General features: G+C 31.9%; 2 protein-coding genes and 1 pseudogene across 2 annotated transcripts; 2 read left to right on the top strand and 1 right to left on the bottom strand.

Annotated features, from left to right (window-relative positions):
• The first annotated feature begins 2201 nt into the window (after window positions 1–2201).
• Window positions 2202–3368, top strand: LOC25490437 (albumin-1-like; annotated as a pseudogene).
• Window positions 3369–7033: 3665 nt separating this feature from the next.
• On the top strand, window positions 7034–8221 carry LOC25490440 (F-box/kelch-repeat protein At3g23880). Its single transcript, XM_013603865.1, has one exon. The coding sequence runs from the start codon at window positions 7034–7036 to the stop codon at window positions 8219–8221; it is 1188 nt and encodes a 395-aa protein (XP_013459319.1).
• A 1088-nt stretch (window positions 8222–9309) lies between these two features.
• On the bottom strand, window positions 9310–18187 carry LOC25490441 (beta-amyrin synthase). The gene is made up of 16 exons (XM_024778354.2): window positions 17885–18187; window positions 13475–13661; window positions 13293–13382; window positions 12988–13185; window positions 12820–12892; window positions 12550–12716; window positions 12266–12457; window positions 12001–12114; window positions 11780–11899; window positions 11546–11668; window positions 11332–11430; window positions 11163–11219; window positions 10713–11081; window positions 10411–10491; window positions 10196–10279; window positions 9310–9889 (listed from the first exon to the last, which is right to left on the bottom strand). The coding sequence occupies exons 1-16, from the start codon at window positions 18082–18084 to the stop codon at window positions 9779–9781; spliced, it is 2265 nt and encodes a 754-aa protein (XP_024634122.1). The 5' UTR covers window positions 18085–18187; the 3' UTR covers window positions 9310–9778.
• Between the last annotated feature and the right edge of the window lie 162 nt (window positions 18188–18349).

Consider the following 18349-nt stretch of genomic DNA (forward strand, 5'->3'; position numbering starts at 1 on the left):
AATGTATAATAAACATGTATATTGTTACCTCATCATAAATTCATAATACATCTACAATTTTTTTATATTGTGATCCCACCAAAGACCAAAATAAAAAAAATTTAAAATAATAAAAGTTAGACAAAGATATTGCATGAAGGTGAATGACATCTAAAAACTTATATTTAATTCTTTCAAAAAGAAAAAAAAACTTATATTTAATATAACAAAATTAAGAAAATGACATCCTAAAACTAAAAAAATTATTATAATGTTTGGATTTCATAGGGATCGTACAATGGATTGGATCATCACATTTGAACAAGAGAAACCCCACAAGTAAGATAGACACCACATCTCTATCTCAAACATGAAGACATTAGGTATATTGGTCATCTCACATATATGTTGCTCAATATATACTCTTGCATCAAAAGTAGAAGTGTAACTCACTAATGACACATTAACATCTCTCTCAACATCTACTTTTACATAAAATGTGAAATTTTAACTCGCATTTGACACATTATCATCTCTGCATTAGGTGTCAAACTCTCTCTGCCAGTGATCGACACCAAGAACCACTCCCACTCCCCCAAAATGTTGAACCGGGATATCATGCAATTGTTGTGCATTATGAGCGAGCCAACACCTATGTAGATCCACACGTTTTAAAAACAGAGACCACATAAGTGAAAATGATACCACATCTTCATCCAAAAGGCTTAAGTATGATATTTTTTACTTATTTGTTGTTCAACCTGCACTCTTTTATCCAATGTTCGACTTTAAGTGACATTTGTTCCATCTGAATTATCTCTATTAAGTATGACGAAATTTTAGCTCATGTTTGGCACGGGTGTCCATACTAGTTTCATGTGATTTGTAGAACCAAAACATTTCCTGTGATTTATTTTCTTAAAATAGGACTGTTCTATTTCATTGCTGCCACATATTGCATTGCTACAAGGCTGTTCTATTTCATTGCTGCCACATATTCCATTGCTGCGCATGCAAGGCTGTTCTGTTTCAAATTCAAACCACTTTGAATTGTTTTGCCATACCTGTTTCTTTAATTTTTAGAATCCATCAATTGATAGGTATAATTTCTTTTTACTTAATTTAATATGAACGCATTGTTTACGAGTTTAATGTTTAATTTAATCATGCGTGAGTAGTTTTAATTGAGTTCAAAATGAAGGGACCGTTGTATCGACGAAACTCATGTAAATTGCGCTCCCCTTTTATTGTAATGAGAATTTACATATTTGTTTTGAAATTTTTTGTCTTGCAATTTAAAAAATCTACTACGAAAGTAGAGACATCGAGATATCGTTTACGTATCGAAAGAACGAAAACGACATCTAACTTAGAAAAATTTGAATTGAAAAGGTTAAAGCGAAAACGCTCCTTTTCTTTTAATTAAGAACTTATTGAATTAAGAAAAGGGATTTTTTAAGTTTTTAAGCATGTCATTATACTCTGTCGAAAAAAAAAAATGTAATTATACACTACCAAATTGGTAGTTATGAGTCTAAAAAATCCGACAACCTATTGCGAAAGCAAATGGTGTCTCTTGTTCAATATTTTCTGCAAAAGTTTTTTACTCGTTACTGTTTAATTATCGCAAAGTTACTTAAGTGACGAAGGTCGACGGAAACCGTCGTTTTTGTCTCTATCCTTATTTTCAATACTTTATTTTTACATGTAAAACCATATTATTTTGAAATAGTCTTAGATAAGCATAGGAACGACAAGAAGCGGTACTTGTTAAATTGGTCTCTGTGGATACGATACTTTTTATACTAAAACTAACATAGTCGTACACATGCGGCCCTATTACTATGATCTTATCCTATATTCTTAGAAAAAATGAATCAACATTGTTGAAACAAATGGAAATTAACATCTCTGTAAAAAAAATTGCGGAAACAGAATGCATACATTTAGAGATAAAAATATTTATAACATTCTATGAAAACACAATAATAAAGGGTAATATCAAGCTCAGAAATTACATGAATTTGTTACGTTTGTCACATTTACATTGTCTACGTGGAAACCTGATATACTCAACCCGTGTTCTTGCTTGTCAATTTATAATAATGGAGCTGTAGTGTCAGCTAGTAAATGCATCGCTCTATAAATTGATGCATGCAACAATGAACTAATGCAACAACAAGATAAGTTCATAACAAATAATCCTTTCTTCTGATCAAATAATGACTTATGTTAACCTCATTACTTTGGCTCTCTTCCTCGTTGCCACACTCAGTATGTATTTTTTTAATGTGTATTAGGTGTACACTGTTCTTATTGCGTTGTTAAAGCGTATAAAAACACACACACACACACACACATATATATATATATATATATATATATATATATATATTTATTTGCTAAAACACACCCACTAGTTTTTATGTGGGAGTGTTTTAGCAAGTTTATATAACTACTTTTTAGTTATAACATGCTAAAACACACCTTCTAAAAAATAAGTGGGTGTATCCTAGAAAATGCCTATAGGAGTTGCTAACATACACCCACTTATTTTTTAGAAGGTGTGTTTTAGCAACATTCACCTTAAGGTGTATTTAACAACTTTTTAGTTATATCTTTGCTAAAACACACCTTAATAAAAATCAGTGGGTGTATCCTAACAAACCCCTATATATATATTATAAATAATAGTTTTTGCAAGTTTATATTATGCCTAGATGTGTATGTATTAGTTCCAACATTAACTGCCCTCGCCATTTTGTAGCAACATTTCAGACGAAGAATGTTGAAGCATTGACTTGTCCGAATTCGGGTTCCCTTTGTTCACCATTTGAGGTACCAGCATGTGGCAACACCATAGATTGTCGTTGTGTCCCTTATTTTCTATTTGGAGGTATTTGCCATAGTCCAACTTCTTCATTGAACGAGTAACATCCTAACTTATGTCAAACTCATGCCGAGTGCATCAAGAAGGGAAGTGGAAACTTTTGTGCTCGTTATGCTAATGATGATATCGAATATGGATGGTGTTTTGCCTCAGTCGCCGAAGCAGAACGATACTTCAAAATTGGATCAAACACTGCAGTAAAAAATTTGTTCAAGATTGCCTCTAAATCTAAAGAACAAGACTACCTTAAGATGGCTTTGGAAATTGCAACTTAAGAATGATATGTATAAAACCAACTATGCATTATCATGCATATACTACTTTAAATAAAACAACCTTTGTTTCCAATTGATCAATTGGATTTCTTGAATATCCGTTTGGATTTTGATAAAAAATGCATGTGCATGGGTATGGTATTGTAATAAAAAAGTATTGTAGTGTTACTTTGAAATTAATGCTTTGACTCCTACATTACTCGTTCTTTTAATTTTGCACGTTATAATTTGTTTTTGGTTTTAGTTCTTACAATGTTTAAATTTCATTTTTATATGGAGCCAAACATAAAAACAATTCGTGTTACAAATCATGAAAGAGGCCGTGAAAGGATAAATACTATTGTAATAAAATGCTTTTGAGTGAAATTTACAAGAACACAAGATTACAAGAGTGCTTATATAGTAGTTTGTAAAAACAATTTTCATAGAAAGATGTAAAAACGATTTTGGTTATTAGTTATAGAGAAAATGAAAGGGAGAGCAAAATAAATGTAATTTGTATTTAATTTCTCTATAGAAAAAATGATTTTTTGAAATAACATAATTAAATATGTAAAAGTTAGTCTTTTTTGCTTATAATTTTGAACAAAGGAAATAATTTTTTTTTCTTATAATTTAAGACGGAGGGAGTATTTAATAAATCCCAACAACATATCAAGTTAAAAGAGGAAAAGAAGAACAAGCAATTAATGTCATAACATAGTTTATAAAATCCTTTCAAAAATAATATAATTCTATCAAGATAAGTGTATATTTGAAATAAAAGAGATAAGAAAAAAAGAAGATCAGCACAAGAGATTTATACTCGTTCATCATCAACATGATAGTAGGTGTTGAACTAAAATGAGTTTTATACAATCCCTCTTAAGTTTTGATGATAATAAAATATAAAAAGAACAATTGAATATGCTAATATATGTTCATGTATGTAGGACCATAAATTAAAATTAAAATTACTAAATCAAGTTTTGGTTCTGAAAGAACAAGATTCTGAACATATACAAGAGCATTTGAAACTTATGAGAAGCTTAAGACATGAATTAGACTCTGAAGAAGTCAAGACTTTGAAGGTCAAAAGAGTCTAAAAGAGGCGAAGCTTCTGAAAACTCTTAGTCGATCTCTGAAGGTTGTAACAACCCGATTTTCATTAAATTTATTTTAATTATTTTTATGTGTGTTTTAATTATGCTCGTATGTGATTAATTGCCTAGGTGTGTATTTTTGACGGGTTTGATTTTAGAAGGGTATTTTGGTCATTTGTTGGGCAAGAGTAAATTGGTAATTTTACCATATAGATTATTTTGGTGGTTTGAGTGAGAATAATTATTGTTATTAAGTAACTAAAAAGTGGAGTAATTAATTTAGAGCCGGTAACTATTCATTATTTTTACGGTTAAGTGATTTAAACATTTTTGAATTAGTTAACAAGTGTGTTGCGCCCATTAATTTACGTCAGCTTGACATCAGTGAGACCAACATAAAGGAGCTTCCTAAGCAAATTGTAAGGTTAGAGAGCCTTCGGACTCTAACTTGTTTTGTAGTAGGCAAGCTACATGTTGGGTTAAGTATCAAAGAGCTAAGAAAATTCCCACAGCTACAAGGAAAACTTACCATCCTGAACCTACATAATGTCAATGATGACATGAAGGCATATGATGCTGACTTGAAAAGTAAGATTGAGGAGTTAGTGCTCGAATGGGGAAAACAAGCTGAAGACTCGCAAACGGAGAAAGATGTCCTTGATGCGTTGCGTCCATCAATAAATCTGAGAAAATTGGATATTAACTTGTATAGGGGGACAAGTTTTCCAAGTTGGTTGGGAGATTCTTTGTTTTCCAACATTGTGTCTGTTCGCATCACAAATTGTTCATATTGCATGACACTTCCACCACTTGGGAAGCTACCTTCTCTCAAGGATTTGGTTATTTCTGATATGAGGATGTTGGAGACAATCGGTCCAGAGTTCTATGGCATGACATGAGGAAGTTCAAATTCTTCATTCCAACCATTTCCATCCTTGGAGACGCTGCATTTTCAAAACATGTTAAATTTAAAGGAGTGACTTCCCGTTGAAGGCAACACAGTTCGTTTTGCTACAGTATGTCGATGGACCTATCGATGGACATTTTGATTCTAAGTGGTCGTTGCTTGCGAGTGATTCTCCATGTCTGCTACAGTATGTAAGCATATATGGAATTGTAGTACGCTATGATCTCTGCCTAAAATGATCTTGAGTAGCACCTGCCTTCAACGCTTGCCACTCTATAATATTCCGTATCTCAATACATTTCGAACAGATGGTCTTCCCATTTCCTTGAAGTCACTTTGTATTAATGGCTGTAATAATTTATCATTCCTTCCTCTTGAAACGAACAAGAATTACACATCGCTTGTAGAATTGGTGTTAGTGAATAGCTATGAGGCACTTAGCTCCTTCCCACTGGACAATTTCCCTAAACTCCAAAGTCTTTCCATTATTTGTTGTGATAGTTTGGAATCCATTTTTATTTCAGGAACTTCATCGCATTACTCGCCAACCCTCCAATCACTTTCAGTATTTTGCCGTAAGGCGCTTAGATCACTGCCTCAACGGATGGACACTCTCACAGCTCTTGAACACTTGATTCTGGAAGATATTCCAGAATTGAAGTTATCATTTCTGCCTCCTAAATTACAGTTGATTCATATTTGCTCCAAGAAAATAGAAGTTCTTGTAAGTGGCGGGTGTCTTCAACACCTTACCACTCTTTCAAAAATTGACTATTGGAGGTGACGATGATATTGTTAACACCTTGTTGAAGGAGCAGTTGCTGCCCATCTCCCTAGTCTCTCTCACAATTTGTTATCTCTCTGAAATGAAATCATTTGAAAGAAATGGGCTTCGAAACCTCTCTTCTTTGAAAAAACTTGAATTTCGATTACTGTTCATAGAAAAAATGTATATGTCTTCTTTCGAATTTTAAAACCTGATCGCGTGCTTGCATAATTATCCTTCAGAAAAACATTATCCAGGTGGACACAAGTAGTATATATGTAAATGGTATTAAATATGCATGAATACATGAGTAATGGATTAAGTGTTTTCAGGTTCATCTTATAACATTCAAATTTCAGTATTTATTTATTTAAGAAGTCGTATGACAAGTCAATGACTAACTATCTCAGCATCTCTTTCAAGTAACTTTTCATTGTAATCAGCAAATCTATTTTCAATACCAGTGAATTTAGTTCAGTTGTTGGTGAGTTGGTAGGGACAATGTAAGGTTCAGAGTTTGAACCCCAATCACCAAAAAGAAAAATGCAACTATATTTTCATTTAATAAAATCATTAATATTTTCACCATTGTGTTATTGTTCTAAATATCATTAACATTCTTTGTTTTTTTGAGTGGTGGTCGGGGTTTAAACCTCATACCTTGTATATATTATGCATTGTCTATACCAATTGAACTAAGCTCACAAAGACATTAACATTCTTTGTTTGTTACATATTCAAAGTTTTAAAAAAATGTTTGAAAAAAATAAAAATGTTTGATAAGACATTATCAGATGCATGTATAAAATAATTATACACCAACATAGTATACACTTATTTATTTTTCCATAAAATATATAATAGTACATTTATTTATTTTTAGGGGAAAATATCACACTTATTTATATTCACCCGTATAGTAAGTCAAACCAAAGAAAAGAAACAAAGGACATTAAAAATAACAAACAAATAAAAGATTACAACAAAATAAAAAATAGAAAGAAAAAAAAATTAAAACATAATTATATATTAGGGTTTCTTAAAAAAAGATAATAACCCTTTTTGAATGTGATCAAAACCCTTTTTATTTTCAGAGAAAGCGAGTCTTCTACAGAGCCGCACACACATTCAGAGATGGCTTGGTCAAGGAATCCTTTGCCCACCCTAACATCACCGCCACCTTCACTCTCTTTCGGCAATTCAATACACGCGCCGCCTCTGCCTACCCTTCCATTTGACGTCATTCCAGAAATCCTTTGTTTTCTACCTGTGAAGTTTCTACTCCGGTCTCGATGCGTATGCAAATCCTGGAATTCTCTCATATCTGATCCCAAATTTGCCAAGAAGCACTTTTGCATGTCTTCTCGCCAAATTTACTTCATAAGCTACAAAAGGTTGCCAACCAAGTACAAATTCATGTCTTACACTCTCGACTCTCTTTTCACAGAAAGAGCCACTCTACAAGATGTGTTTGAGTATTCTCCCAACAATTGTCTTGGAGATCGTCATGTAATGAATATATATCGCTCTGTTTGCTCTTGCAATGGCATCCTTTGTATTGCAGACGCCAATGACAAAGGCTTGATTATATTGTTGAACCCTTCCATTAGAAAATTCAAGGAGTTGCCCCTTCTTGAAACACCACAAAGTGCAATGTATGGTGAGTTTCAGACGACGCTTGGCTTTGGCTATGATTCTTGTACTGATAATTACAAGGTGGTTGTTCTTATGCGGTACGAGATGCGTGTCGGGAGTGGTGATTATGTTTACAAAACTGAAGTGAAGATTCATATATTGGGTACCGATTTTTGGAAAAATATACAAGAGTTTCCTTTTGGAGTTGTCCCAATTGGACAATCTAAATTTGTGAGTGGCACGATTAATTGGTTAACCTCTATTGATCTTGATCCAAAAAGTCCTCGTTTTATTGTTTCTTTTGATTTGGGAAAAGAGTCTTTTCGAAAGGTTTTGCCTCCTGATAATGGAGGGGCAGACATCTTCTTAGCCTTGGGTGTGTTAAGGGATTGCTTGTGCCTGACTTCTCGTGATGATACCTACTTTGTAAAGGATGTTTGGGTTATGAGGGAGTATGGAAATAGAGAGTCGTGGACTAAATTGTTCAATGTTTCTTATAGGGGAGATCCTATACTTAGTGTAATTGGTGAGCCATTATATATTTTTGAGGATAATAAAGTGCTGCTGAAGTTTCCTGGGTATTTTATATTGAAGTTGATTGATTCAAGTAATGGTACTATTACATCTACTGAATTTTATGACAGCCCAGAAGTCTGCACTAAGAGTTTGATATCACCTTGTTCTTAATGTTAGGATCTAGTGTTATGTCACTTGAGCATGAAATTTAGTACTTCTTGTTTTTTATAATGCTCATTTTGTTATTCATAATTGCATCATGATTATTAATCTGTCACAAAATAGTTCTTAATTTTGGTTCGCAACCCCAATTGCAGTCTCAGTATAAAAGTTTTAGAGGCGTTTTTGCAACGACATTACAACTACAGTTGCAGCCACAGTTACCTGCATTTTTCTGTTATGTCTGCGATCACAACTTCAACTTTGAACCATGTTGAAACAATTACTTTAGTCTAAATGACATTGTTTCTTTATTTCTTGAAAAGATGTTAAGAGATGGCTTGGTCCTACAAGAGATTAAATCATACACTTTAACTATATATGTGTATACTATCCAAAATCAAATAATGAAGAATAGGACAATCCAAAACATTAGAAGCAACTATCAAGAGAAGAAACTAAAATTTAGCAAGAAACAGATTCAATAAAGAATATACTAAATCATGTGTCATCAGAAATCTGCCAGGATTCATTTGTTTTTAGCTCAGATGATGATTCTTTTAAAGTTCAAGAAGAGAAGCTTTTAGGGACATGAAAAGATGGATGTTTCAATGAAAAAAATAATCATGAGAAGTTTGAGACTTTCTCATTTCCTTCTTTGTATCGCAATTTGATGATTAAGAAGGGTTAAAAATATCGCAATAGCGAAAATGATACTACACCTCCTGATTCAATTCTACTAGCCTTTTGAAAAAGCAAGCAATCTTCTATAGCTGCTACCTTTACATTGAATTTTGGCCACAACGCGAAAACGAATTTCCTTGATTGAAAGTTTAATGTTTTTTTTTCCCTGGTATGACCACCGGAGGAAAACTAATATGAGCTTACCGAAGAATTGGTTTAAGACAAAAATGATACAACTATGTTGTTTAGTTCGTGTAATCAACAAAGCTAATAAATTACTCTTGTTGCGGTTGCAAAGATACAAACATATACTTTCCTAAAAAAATTCTTTATCAATGAAGAAACAACAATAAAGGTAATTCACCCGATGCAACAAAACCAAAAAACGACACGGTAAAGGCCCTGCTATTCAACCGCAGAACCCGCAACACATCCCAGACAACCAGAAACGCACACTACAGCCATTGCACAGATAGCAACTGCACCACAGAAATGCCTCAAACCCAAACGCGGCATTATCTGTCTCCCAGATCCCAACACCATTCGTAAAAAAGACACGGAAACAAGTTTTCAAGGCTCCACTTCCAAGACAACTTCTTAATCCTATCAACAATTTACATAGTAACCTTGGTAATATTTTTTAATATCTTTTCGTTCCTAACCTTCCAAATCACCCAAACGGTGCAATACCAAATGAGGCAATAACCTTGGCAAATATGATTACATGACATACAACAATAACCCTTTATTGAAATCAAAACATGGACAAACTTATACATACATTAGCCAACATGAAACAAGAGCTCTTAATATATGTAGGAAATTTGCTTGATTTCACAACTTGTTTGGTTTTATGTTTCCTTTGCGTGCTCATAAAATTTCAAGTTATGGCAAGGTAACTCTTTTACGATACTCAACAAGAGCCCATAGTGGAAAAATATTTCTATACATTGGATAATGCAACATACAATTTTTCACGATTGATCCTGTGATTTCCTGCATCAAATATACAAAAAATATATTTAGAAAAAGAAACTCTACCATGAGATGTGGAGCCAAGTTCATCTACTGGGAAAAATATGATTTTCATTGTAATCATGCAATCGAACTCCATTTTGAACATCAAATTGAAACTATAGAAAAGTGTCCTAACACATTGAAGATGGAGTGACACAATTTGGTTTTTGATTTATAATGCTATTATCTCGTGTCCTATTTTCCAATATCATAATTATCACTATAATCAATCTTTGCTATTGTGAGCTAGACATAAATATGCATTATCAAATGATTGAGATGAACCTGTTGTGGCCAATCACCCTCTTCCAACTGAGAATTGATGAGCAATTTTGCAGCACGGTGAAGAGGAGCAGGATTTATTTCTGCCTGTACAGAAGAATTAGAAACCGGAAAATACTTATTTCAAAATTCGTCGTTATGTACGTAGTTATGGTAATATATAAATATTTTACTTTTAATTTAATATGAATTGGATCAATAATTAAATAAAAAAAGACCTGGCCAGCATGAATTAAACCCAGAAGAGCCCATGCAGTCTGTACAAGATTTGATCTACTTCCTTCAAGAGGTATGTATATCTGCATTATTAATATTTAGTAATATATCATCATATTGGTTTTTTTTTTTTTTGACAAAACACATCATCATATTGTTGTTAGTTCATTAATTTTTTTCACAACAAAATTATATATATAGAAGAAAAAAAATGAGCGAAGTACGATTAGTACTTGACTCGATAATTAGGGAGAAGTACAAGGGGTGTTCGACCAAAAAAAAACAAATGTTGCAGAAATTTAACCTTATTAGGGCTTGACAGATAGCTTTCCCCCCACCCGCCATTTTCTCCTTGCGTTGTGAGAAGAAATTTAACTGCTTTGCGAATAGCAGCACAATTGGTATAAGTCTTTCCAGCAGCTGCTAAACCACCAAGTGCCAACCAAGAACCATAAATGAAGCAAATACCCCAAGCTCCATACCATGAACCATCAGATGTTTGTTTATCTTCTAGGTATTGAACTGCATTGGCAATAAAATCGTCTATCTCTTTCTTCCTATGCTCTGGATATAATTTCTTGAACAAAACTAAAGCTTGAATTGCCGATCCAGTGCAATCAACATATTCATGCTCGACCACGATATCAGCAATAAACTCTGCAGGATTGAGTAACTAAAAATCAATAATAAAGTTAATTATTTCTTAACTGAGAAAAATCGATTGTATTTTTCATTAATATAATATAATACTTACTTCTAACCATTCTGGAGCTCCTGCTGGCTCCCATGCTGCTAAACCGCCATTTTTACTCTGTATTAAATAAGAAGTGAAGTTGATGAAAAGAAAAAAGTCAGCGCAACAAAATCAAAATTAACTAATCTTTCAATGAAACATAAATGGAAATAAATTTAGTCGTACTTGCCTGAAGAGACAATAGGATATTAACTGAATCATATAACCTTTCTGGTTCCATCTTTTCCCCTACAATCTTTGGAGGCAACACTGATAAAAGTAGGCAACACTGAAACACAAAAGAATTTAACCGAGGTTGACTGCATGACCTATTTTGTTTTGATCGGTTAAGTTTATTACTAACAACTTAGATTGTTCACTTCATGACCTATTTTGTTAATTACCTTCAAACCTTCTGCAGTACAATCAGAAACCTGCCATCCATGGTCTTGATCGGAGAAGGTCCATGAGCCTTTAGAAATATGACGATGCATACTCTTAAAATCTCCTGAAGGGTTGTCTCGAACCTAAGAAATAAGTGGATAAAGTCTTCTCATTTAGAAGGTTACTTTCCTTAACTTCATACAAGGAGAATTGTTATCAGGTCATATGTTTATATCATCAAAATAAAAAAATACCTGAGATTTCTTGATGAAATCATGTGCTTTTGCAAGTGCAGGACCAATTTCCTCGATTAAGTTAGACGCAAGCAAAGTTTGAATGGCAAAACCAACATCCCATTTTTGGCTACCAAAACTCTGCATTATATTGGCAAACAAATTATGATAAGTAATACTAAAACATGAATGATTATATTGTTAATTAAGTTGTATTGAAATATGGAGTCATATATATATACCTGCATGGTCATTCCGTCTTCTGAAACCCATAAGTAATCGGGCACCCTTGCGAGATGCTTCTTGAAAGCATCTCCATTTGGATCTTCCACCCAACAAGAAAGCATACACAACACCTAAAAATTACATACATCTTAGGAGAATATTCAAATGAATTTCCTTTTAAAATGAAAAATTTAGAAGTTACTTCTGCGTCAGGTAACGCTCATATATAGAAGGCATAAGTAAATAATCCATATGTTTTATTGCTAATGCTAGGTCACTTACCTTTTCCACGCATCCAATGGTTATGTATCGACTATTCTCATCTTCATAGTGGATATGCTTCATTGTTACTTGAAGGGCTTTTTCTCTAATCAACTTGTTGAAAGGCCAACGAGTTAGAATTGGTTCAATGAATATGTATAAACTATCCCACATAAGATCTTGTACAAATGGATGAGGATAGTAAAGGTCTTCCTGTGATATATACGACGCACTGTTATCCCTCCTTTGTTAAGAGGATACATATATTCCCGCATTATAATAAAGTTATTAAAAACATCTCCCACCTTCGCACACTGGTGACGTGCTTTTTTCCAATTAACTTTTGCATAAGGTTCAGTATAGAGTTCTTCTCTCAACTGTAAGATGAGCGGTGTGATTGAACCCACAAATCTCTTTCCATACAAGTAAGACATAGGCATGTATACCAATCGACAGTAACACCACATTTTAGCTGCAATTAGTTAAGGTAAAATTGAGATATAATAAACTCTCAATTCGGTAAAAGTAACAATTTAATATTCAAAACTTTCTCTCTCACACTCACACATGCGCACACGCGTGCACATATATAACTAATTCAACCTGGATGCATGGGTTGGTTCCACTCCAATCAAATACACCAAGTATCTATAGGTGGAGGATACATATTCAAATTAATAACATACATTAAATGTTTGTCTGTTAGCTTCAAAATTGTTATTTTGTGTAGAGAAGAATGATACCGAAAGCCAAGTTTTTCCCCATGAAGGTATCTGTGTCACACCACCATGATCATGAATCCACTTTCTTGCTCTTGCACAAGCATTGTCTTGACCTCCATTAGGCCCTTCTCCAAGAATTCGCATACATATATAATTGAGTGTGGTACAAAACATGGTACTATGACCCTCTATGTGTAATCCGAACCCTCCATCTTCATTCTTCAAATAAATCACAACTATTGATTGTCCACAATTGACATGAAGAAATCTCAAACAAAAATATATTTTCCTACATCATAATCATACTGGAAGAAAGTCAATGATACCTGATGGCAATATATATAACGAAGAATCTCCTTACGATGCTCTTTTGAGAATATAGAATCAAGATGTCCTGTAATGTACATACAGAAAACCTGCAGTGTTTTAAGCAAGTAGAATATTACAGGGTCCTTTTTAATCTTGGCAATAGAATAGAAAAAAATTCATATAAGATCAAGCTACTCACCAAGGGAGGAAGGAAAAACATTGGACCTGCATTTTGAGCAGGCCAATGGCCATCGCTAGTCTGCAATGCCGCTAGGTGATGCGCGCCCCTTCTCACCGTCGTTGTTAGTTTCTCATATGTTATGTCCTCGCCATCTTCTATTTTCACACCACATATTCTTTGTTTGAACTTATTTTCTCTCAAAATCAATTCGATATGATGATTAAACAATATACATGAGGAAAAAAAATTTGAAGATATATGAGGAAAAAAATTTACATGTGAGGTAATTCTCTTCTCGCATAATTGCATAGGAATGTATATCGACACCAAATCAATTCGATATGATGATTAAATAATATACCACCTCCAATCAAAGTTGTTTGTTGTTGAAACAAGCACTATTTTGAAGATGAACCAAATGATCAATTCACCCCTATTTGGGTGGTGTAATTAAAGATAATAATATCATTAATTAAGAGTACAAATCATCATCATTTAACAAGAGTAAATTATACTCCTTAGGAAGTTTGAATTACCCTCCACTTCTCTCTTGAAAAATGAAATTTATGGAGTACTATGAGATGCTTGAATGACAACTTCATCCCTTAATAATTAATTATCCACCACACTATAATTTAACATAAATAAATATTTTTGTGATGTCGATTAATTTTTAGTCACCGTTTTAGAAAAATTAATTAATTTCTTTATAATTTAAATGTAAATGATAATTAAATTTAAATATTTTGTCTTTTTAGTAAAATTCAAATTTAAATGTTTTCTTATTCAATTTATAATTTAAAATATAAATTACCTTTTAAATAACCATATTTTTTTGACTTTAGTAATTATCATTCATTTTAATTTTATTTTGTGTTGTTTTATATTTTATAATAGGGTATAAAATTAGTTATTGAAATTTTGAATAAAAAATAGAGAAAAATATGCATTCCAAAATTGATTGTATATATTCAAGGAGAAACTCTTACTTGGTCACATGACCAACACATCACATTTAGGCACACTCCCATGAAACTAAAAAATTAAAAAGAAAATGATTAAAATAATATTGATTGATGTGACTGTTTTATTTATCTTTTAATTTTTTTTATTTATGTGTGTGTGCCTAAAATTTGTGTCTTAATGATTGTGCCTACACAAGACTTTCTCTGTATTCAAATGGATCCACAAGACTATTTTTCTTCAGAGTGAGGTAGATTTCTTTTGCTAGACTATTAAAAATAAAAAAAATAATATATTACAGGAGGAAATTGTAAATTTTAACAAAAAGTATAGGGGAGTGTAATTTAAGCTTCTTTTTAGAGATGGGAGTTAAATGTTTTGTATCAGAGGGAAGATAAATGTATATTTTAACATAAGATAAAATATGAGTATAATTCAAACATATTTCAGAGGAGGGGGTATGATATAGGGGTTTGTTTCTAATATTTGAAACCGAAGAAATACATCAAATTGTATGTCGATTATAGTTATTCAGGAATCTCAAGAAAACTACTTATAATAATAGAGTTTGTTAAAGAGTGATCCTGTGGTATTATTTAAGCATGCTAAATTAAATAATTATTCTTTTAAAATGTCAAAGTTTTCAATTTCCAATGTACTGATTATACAAACTTTTTATAAAAAGTTACTATTTAAGGTCTTTAACGAATGCCCAGAAGCATTAGTTAACATTTCCCATTATAAAATAGGGAGGGGTAAAAGAAATGGTTAATATTACAAAATTAAATTCACGTAAGAAATGTGCTAATTCATTAAAGAAAATGCACGGGATGATGAAAAAAAATGATTGAGGATATCTATTATGTTTTTTTGAAACATGATTGAGGATTATTTGTCATTTCTCTCTTGGCTAACAAAAAAAAATATTCCTTTCAAAAATAAAAAACTTTATTTTCTTTGGTAGCCTGCATTTATAACAAAAGCATACGTCAATTTCTTTTGTAGCTAGCATTTATCCATTGGAACAAATAGTATATCCCCACCATGAAAGGGAGAATATATATATATATATATATATAATAACCTCTTTCAACTTTTGTGGAAAGGCATTTTCTCTTTTCAAAAATGCCCTCAATTTTCAATTCAAATAACACATGTAACAAATAGATAATAATAAATTTAAACTTGCTCAAAAGAATATATTTAAATATTAAAAAAAATGTAACAAATACGATATCAACATATATATGTCTGATTTTTTTTTCCTTTATCATTTAAAAATTGTAACAAACTAGATAAGTATATTTATACTTTTTTATTATCCCAATTATACTCTTAAACAATTTTTTTCTAGAATAAAGATTTTTGTTGGTGTCATTTAAAAAAAGGCTTACTTGCACTTTTGTTCCTCGTATTTTTATCAGATCACGAAAATGGTCATGCCTCTTTCAAATCGAAGAAAACGTCCCTAAACTATCATGTTTTTTTTCAGTTTTAGTCCTACCCCCTATTTTCACCTCCAAAAACGCACAGTTCACCATCTGCACCAAGCTCCAACAATTCAATAGGGGGTAAGATTAAAACTGCAAAAAACATGATAGTTTAGAGATGGTTTTGTTCGATTTGAAAGAGGTAGGACCATTTACGTGATCTGATAAAAATGCGAGGAACAAAAGTGTAATTAAGCCAATTAAATTATATTTTTTTGTTATATTGTTGGTGTTATTGAAATAGATAATCATAGTTAGTTTCGTTTCCTATAACCTGAAAGCAACAAACATTTATATTTTTAGTTTTAAACAAAATCAATATTTCATAAAAAAAAAAATACCGTTCATAATTTGCAAACGTTAGCGCAATAAAATGAGCGGAAAAGTGGTTTTTCGCTAGTATATATAAAATAGGTTGACAATTTACATCCACAAAAAAATATTAAGGAGCAAAGAGTAAGTTAGCAACTTAAACCTACTTGGTTTGACAAAAAAAACCAATAGCCACCCCTATAAACAAATTCAAAATAAGGGATAATTTGGTAATTCAGTCAATGGCATTTTTTCAATTAAACATCCCAATAATTATTTCCCAAATTTAAGGTAAGACAATGAGATTTAAGTTTTTTTTTTTTTTTTCTTAATAAATATTTTTTGTTTTTTTAATAATGTTTTTTTGTTAGTTGGTGAGTCGCTACTACTATGTCTATTTATTTGTTGGGAGTAATTTACTATAATTATTTTTCTATAAAAATTAATAGTTGAAGGCATGAACAGTAGAAAATTCAACAAATAGAAAATTTGGGAAACAATAAACATTGAGAATGATTCAAGCAAATAGAAGGAAAAAAAAAAACAATAAGAAGAAGAATGAATCAAACAATTTGCTAAAAAAACAAGAACCATGTGAAGCTTCATGTTTTGTTGACCGAATCAAGTATATGTTTTTTTTTATGGTGATCGGAGTTTGAACTCAAAACCTTGCATATATTATGCACCGTCCCTCTCCCTGATCTTGCATATCTTTTCCTCTTCATACCGACAAATATGAAAACAAAGACAAACAAGTAGAGAGACTAACAAGCAGACATACAAATAGACAAACAAGTTAAAAGAATAAATAGAACTTCAAAAATGATCAATAAGTTAAAATATATTAAATTAGAAAAGATACAACTGTTTATTCTCTCTGAGTAAAACATTGTATATAGTTTGAGGATATCTTTTTGGAGGATATCAACTATGGATCTGGTCCAGCGATTAATTAACCCTCGTTTGTCTAATAAATATTAATGAAATACTATTTTTAATCTCTAAAACTTTTTTATTATTGTAATTTTATTTTTTTACTAAAGATAGTAAAGATCCACCTCTAATCCATTTTGAGAGGTCTATATTAAACATGCCCTAAATCACCCCTCTTTTCGAGATATAGTGAAAATTAGTTTCCTAATGTTTCCTAAAATGATTTTATATGATTTAATTACAATTAATCATTTAATGGATAAAATGGGATGAATAATAAGCTATTAAAGTGCTTATATAAAAAAATTTAAAAAATTTGTTAAAGTGTAAATAGCACATGTGCCTAGTAATCAGAAAATAAAACTAAATAACTTTATTGAACCAAGTTATGTTCAAAAACAATTTGACAGTAATTAGTTCTACAAAAAGAATATTAGAAATTAGTTAATAATTTAAATGAAGTATTTAGTAGATATATCAAAATAATACATATAGGTTGTAGAGATATTTATGCTAGCAAAATATTTATACATAAGATTGGAGAACAGTTAAATGGATAACATGCTACTTTTTTTAGGAAAGAGCTTGAACTTAATGTGGAACAATGTGTATTATGACTTAGTTTAGAACAATCTATTAGTATGGTATATCATATAAAACTACTTGTTACAATCGATATGACCCGTGTATCGCACGCGTCAGCGATCTAGTATATTCAGTAGCCGGTACCTGAAAGCGCCAAAGGAGGTCGCCACATGGCTTAACCTTAAATCGGTTGATATAGAAATTGTGACGAGCTTCTTCAACCATTGCTCGTTCTTCATGAGTACCTGCATCAGGGTCAAATTCCCATGTCTGTCTTCCTACAAAGTTATTTGTGGTGAATATGTAAGGGTCCTTCCCACCATCTGCTATCTTAAGCCTCCACATCTCTCACCAAACCTACCTATTTTCAAGCTTTAGTTAGCAAAAGGTAGATGATTATGAATTCTCACTTGCCATTGCTCGTACTTATACGATTGTCAAACTAATTTCTTATATTTTATAGGACACTCACGTGGTAGTTCATTTATATAATAACAATTAGAGTTGTTTTATATTTTTTTTTGTCAAGTAATCTAGTGGTTAGAATTTAAAATTTTAAGGTGAATAAGTGAGGTGTCCGGGGTTCCCATGCATATAACAATGCATGTCC

Source organism: Medicago truncatula, chromosome 3 (genome assembly GCF_003473485.1).
Source record: "Medicago truncatula cultivar Jemalong A17 chromosome 3, MtrunA17r5.0-ANR, whole genome shotgun sequence".
NCBI lineage: Eukaryota > Viridiplantae > Streptophyta > Magnoliopsida > Fabales > Fabaceae > Medicago > Medicago truncatula.